The 4,199-nt window shown below is 41.1% G+C and overlaps 1 protein-coding gene across 3 annotated transcripts in view; it reads right to left on the minus strand.

Annotated features, from left to right (window-relative positions):
- Window positions 1-274: 274 nt before the first annotated feature.
- The window catches only part of MGMT (O-6-methylguanine-DNA methyltransferase), a 162,108-nt gene continuing 158,183 nt past the window's right edge, over window positions 275-4,199 (minus strand). For all 3 annotated transcript variants that reach the window (XM_009325852.1, XM_009325851.1, XM_009325853.1), the window contains one exon: window positions 275-1,552. In XM_009325852.1, the coding sequence (XP_009324127.1) occupies window positions 1,421-1,552 (132 nt within the window). In that variant the 3' untranslated portion in view covers window positions 275-1,420. The remainder of the gene's footprint in view (window positions 1,553-4,199) is intronic.

Raw genomic sequence — 4,199 nt, forward strand, 5'->3', positions numbered from 1 at the left:
TAAAGTTTACATTTGCTGCCGTGTTCCTTTGTTGGTAGCATGTATTATAAAAAAAAAATAAAATACACCCAAACTGTACATATTATAAGGCTATATTTTTATCTCGGGGTTCTGGTGACACGTACAAACCACTTGAGCTTTGCTTTCGTGGTTTATATTGCCACCAGAAACCCTTGATAAAAATACAGCTTTATATTGTACAGTTGGGTATAGTTTATTTTCTCCATATATCACATACAGTGTTTTATTTATAAACATACACAAAGACACTTGTACATGCAAAGCAGTTTTTTTATTGAAGTAATTCTGAGATATCAATAATGCTATATTAACTAACGCATCGTAACACAATAATTTTTTGGTTAGCAATGGCCTTTCTAAAGAGACATCTATGAAAATATGATAAAACACATAAAAAAATCAGTATTTCCATGTTAGAATTTACGATTCCCATACTGAAAATTTCAGCTTCTGGTGGCTCGTACTTGCAGAGAACCCTGCTTGAACCACCTCAAAATTTAGCTGTAATATCTCTTGAATACTTGAATCCTTTCTACAGAGAGGCTACGGGAAATAAAGCTTCGCATAACAGAGAAATGCAAAAATCTAAAGGAAAAAAACCCAAATGATAAAAGGAAACGTGCTGCTGATACAGATGCAACTATGATGAGCTTTTCAGTATTTTGCCCAAGTTGCGCTAATCAAACTGCTTATTTAAAATATACTTTTCATACACTTTGTCAGCAGCTTCTCTTCCACCTCCTTTTTGTACCATTCACAAAGGCAAAAATTTTTATTCCCATCTCTCGCAATCCAAAAAGAAAAGCCGGGAACAAGCAATTCAATAGCCACTTGCTTTTGAATGCATCTCAATGTGCTCCGTTAACTTCTGTTTATGTAAAACACCATTTCAGGCACCAAAGAGACGAGGGGAGTCCTCGGCAGGGGGCTGGCAGGGACAAGCGTGCCAGGCTGGGCAGGAGCGAGCGCAGGCGCAGGCTTGGGCTCGCTGGCTGCCCCCTCGGCGAGCCAGATGCTTCCTTAGGGGGAGGCTTGCACCTCACATTTGCCATGTCCCTCCCACTCCCTTATCCGTGCTTTAATGGACATTAAAAATAGAACAAAACAGGACTGGAGATGGGAACAAAATCCATGCACAACAGGCCTGGACCGCTGTACTCATTCTGCCGTAAAATGTAAAAACAAGAAAGGGCAGACGAGCTGCATCCCTCAGGACACATCCCGCTTTTTTAATATAGTGGTGCCACCACACATTTCACTTCGGATGTTGCATTATATTTATATGTCACTCAAATATTTACCATTTTTCTGAATTCTGCTGGGTGCTCTGAGAGCTTGTTATAAGGCAAGTATCCGCGGTTGTATGTCTTGGCTGGTTAGCAGCCGCGGCTGAGCTGCATCAATATGCTAACTTCTCTTTCTGGAGCTTCTCGTGCGACAAAAGCCACTCTTTCATAAGGTTTCCTCCTCCGTAGTTGCCGGTCTGCCCGCTGCTGCAAATCACCCTGTGGCATGGTATTATAATTGGGATCTGCAAAACGCACAAAAATAAGGAAGGGAGCAAAGGGTGAGGCAAAGGGGAGCGGTGGCTGAGGAAGACGCCCATAAATCCACCGCTAAACCAGGAGTCGTCTGCCACTAGACTAGCGGGGACACAGACTGAAGTATCCACGTTAAGGCCCACCCCGGCAGAGTCCCGGCCATGCCCAAGGACAGGGTAGCTGCAGCATCAAGGACGTGTTCCTGGCTGAGCGGCTACGATGCAGAAATGGCGCTGATCATGGAGTGCTCTGCAACGGCCACGGGCTCTGAACACCAACCAATTCTTAGGGAAAAAATAAGTGTTGGGGGAAAGTTTAACACATAAAAGTGATGTAAAGTCTTAAAAGGGTAAAACCTTTATATAAAATCCCACATATAGAAAGTTCTCTGCAAGAAGATTTTCCTGCCCCGTGCCAGTCCCCTCCAGCAGCCGAGACCTCAGTGCCCAGGGTGGGTGACGAAGCCTCGCAGACCCAAAAAGCACATGAAGATAGCATGGAGGTACAGAATGACTATTAATCATCATCCCAGGATTAGAAGAGGCCGTATTTCTGGAAAAAAAAACAGACCACTGAGAAGAGCACTTCCAGGAGCGAGCTCCCCGAGCCCCAGCTCCCTCGGCAGATCTCCTCCCTCTTGCTATAACACCTCTACGTGCACTGCTGAAAAATTCTATATAAGAACAAGGCGCTATTTATTATTTAACAGCAAGTCAATCCAAAATGGGTTGTGAATTTTTAAAACCTACAACAGGAGAGATTTAATTCACACCTAACCAATTTAAGAACTTTTTTCCTCATGCCTTCTACTTTGTATCATTTATAGCCAAATGTCACGGATTCTGAAAAATCAATGCAAGAAGTTACATAATAGACTGATAATGTAGAGAAGTACATAAACGCCGTTTTTTTTATTTTTTATTACAGGTGATTATCATAGTTGAAGTACACACCATAAAAAATGCAATACATCATCTCTAATCACGCCATATGTGTTTTGGTAACTGCATAGTAATTCGATTGCAATGATATAGCTGTGAAAACAATAACTTACTAAAAAGTGCACTTTTCACAAATTTGGATATTTTAAGTGAAAAAGTATAATTTATTTATATATAGACACACAGACAAATGACATACTTTACACTGACTTATTTTAATCGCATTTAATAGTTATTTTAGTATGGTTTAAGCTGTGTTCATATTTGAGTCTGGGACACACTGACCCCAAAGTAGCTGGACAGCTGCCGGCCAGACCTTTGTAAATTGTTTTTTGGGAGATTCTTTTGTTTTGTTTTGTTAGGTAATTTCAATGGCTGAAATTTAAAATCTTGATCTCAGCCCACAGGCTATCACATTAAACGGGAATACACATAGGTTCTTATTGTTAATCAAGGTTTAATAAAAAATGCTTATAATAGCTGTTTTATTTGGAGTTGGCAATGCCACAAGTGAATTATGCATCCGTGACAACTCCAGTGAGTACCAATAAAATCTTTACTCTATACCATGCCATCCTGCGCTCGGTTTATGACTTCTTTAAAGAAGTTGTTTTTTGCAAGTGTTTTTCTGTTTTGGGATTTCTCCGTCTTTACAATCCACGTGCACAAGTTACTGCAGGCAGATTTTCTTGAGTGACAAAGCCAGAACAAGCCGTAATAAAACACTGTAAAAAATCTCCAAGGTTAATTTGCAATTCTTCAAAAATATATACAGTAAATCAGCATATTTTGAAGCTAAGGCTATAAATCTTGCTACGGACAGGGGCCAAAACCTCTTTCTGAGCCAGTTCCCTGCTGCCACTCAGGCGGTGCAAAGACACTCGAACTGGGGGGGTTCATGTACTGGGGAATTTTGTCAGGGAGGTAAGTCGACACCTTCTCCTGCTACGTTGTGCGAGAAGATGGAAGGTGTGCCCAAGTGGGGAAAAAAGAGGACTTTATTTTCAGGCGGCGTGAGCTGGCATGCCGTGCGGGGTCTTGGATGTCCCTGGGTAAGTGCAGGACCAGTTCACAAACACAGGGATGCGTGGCTGAGCCTCTTACCATCAAGCAAGAAGAATAGGGTATGAAATAAATGTAGCTTTTTCCATGCCTGAAATAAAGAATTTCATACTGAGTTTGTCCTAACACATGCAAGCGCCCGTACATCACCCTCCATAGCGTCGGATGTAAAAGAAAATGTGGTACAAAGGCTGTATCAGCACTGTAATTTAAAAATATTGAATATTGCTTCAGTTTGGCTTAATTGTGGTGACAACTTTCAGACTACTAAAATAATTAAACCTGCTAAAATTTATTAGGGCCCTAAGGACATTTTAGACGGAGTACTACCCTAGTCTGGAGCTTTAATGTCTCAGCTACATTTAATGTAATTTTTATCAATAACCAAGAGCTCATAATATTATAGCTCCACTGAAATCTTCATGCTGTGAAATCTAATTCATCTAATACATGAATCCATCACTTACACAGACCCTACCTCAAATGCTATAAAACTTCCAAACCCATAGATTTGTCTCCAACAAAAATAACATGGAGGGGCCCTCGGATCAATAATGGAGTCCCTCTGATTCGGGCACCAGCTGAATATTTTCTCCAACTTTGCTTTTGTTCTTCTGGGTAGAGGCCCACAAGG

The sequence above is a fragment of the Pygoscelis adeliae genome, unplaced genomic scaffold (genome assembly GCF_000699105.1).
Source record: "Pygoscelis adeliae isolate BGI_AS28 unplaced genomic scaffold, ASM69910v1 Scaffold4, whole genome shotgun sequence".
Taxonomy (NCBI): domain Eukaryota; kingdom Metazoa; phylum Chordata; class Aves; order Sphenisciformes; family Spheniscidae; genus Pygoscelis; species Pygoscelis adeliae.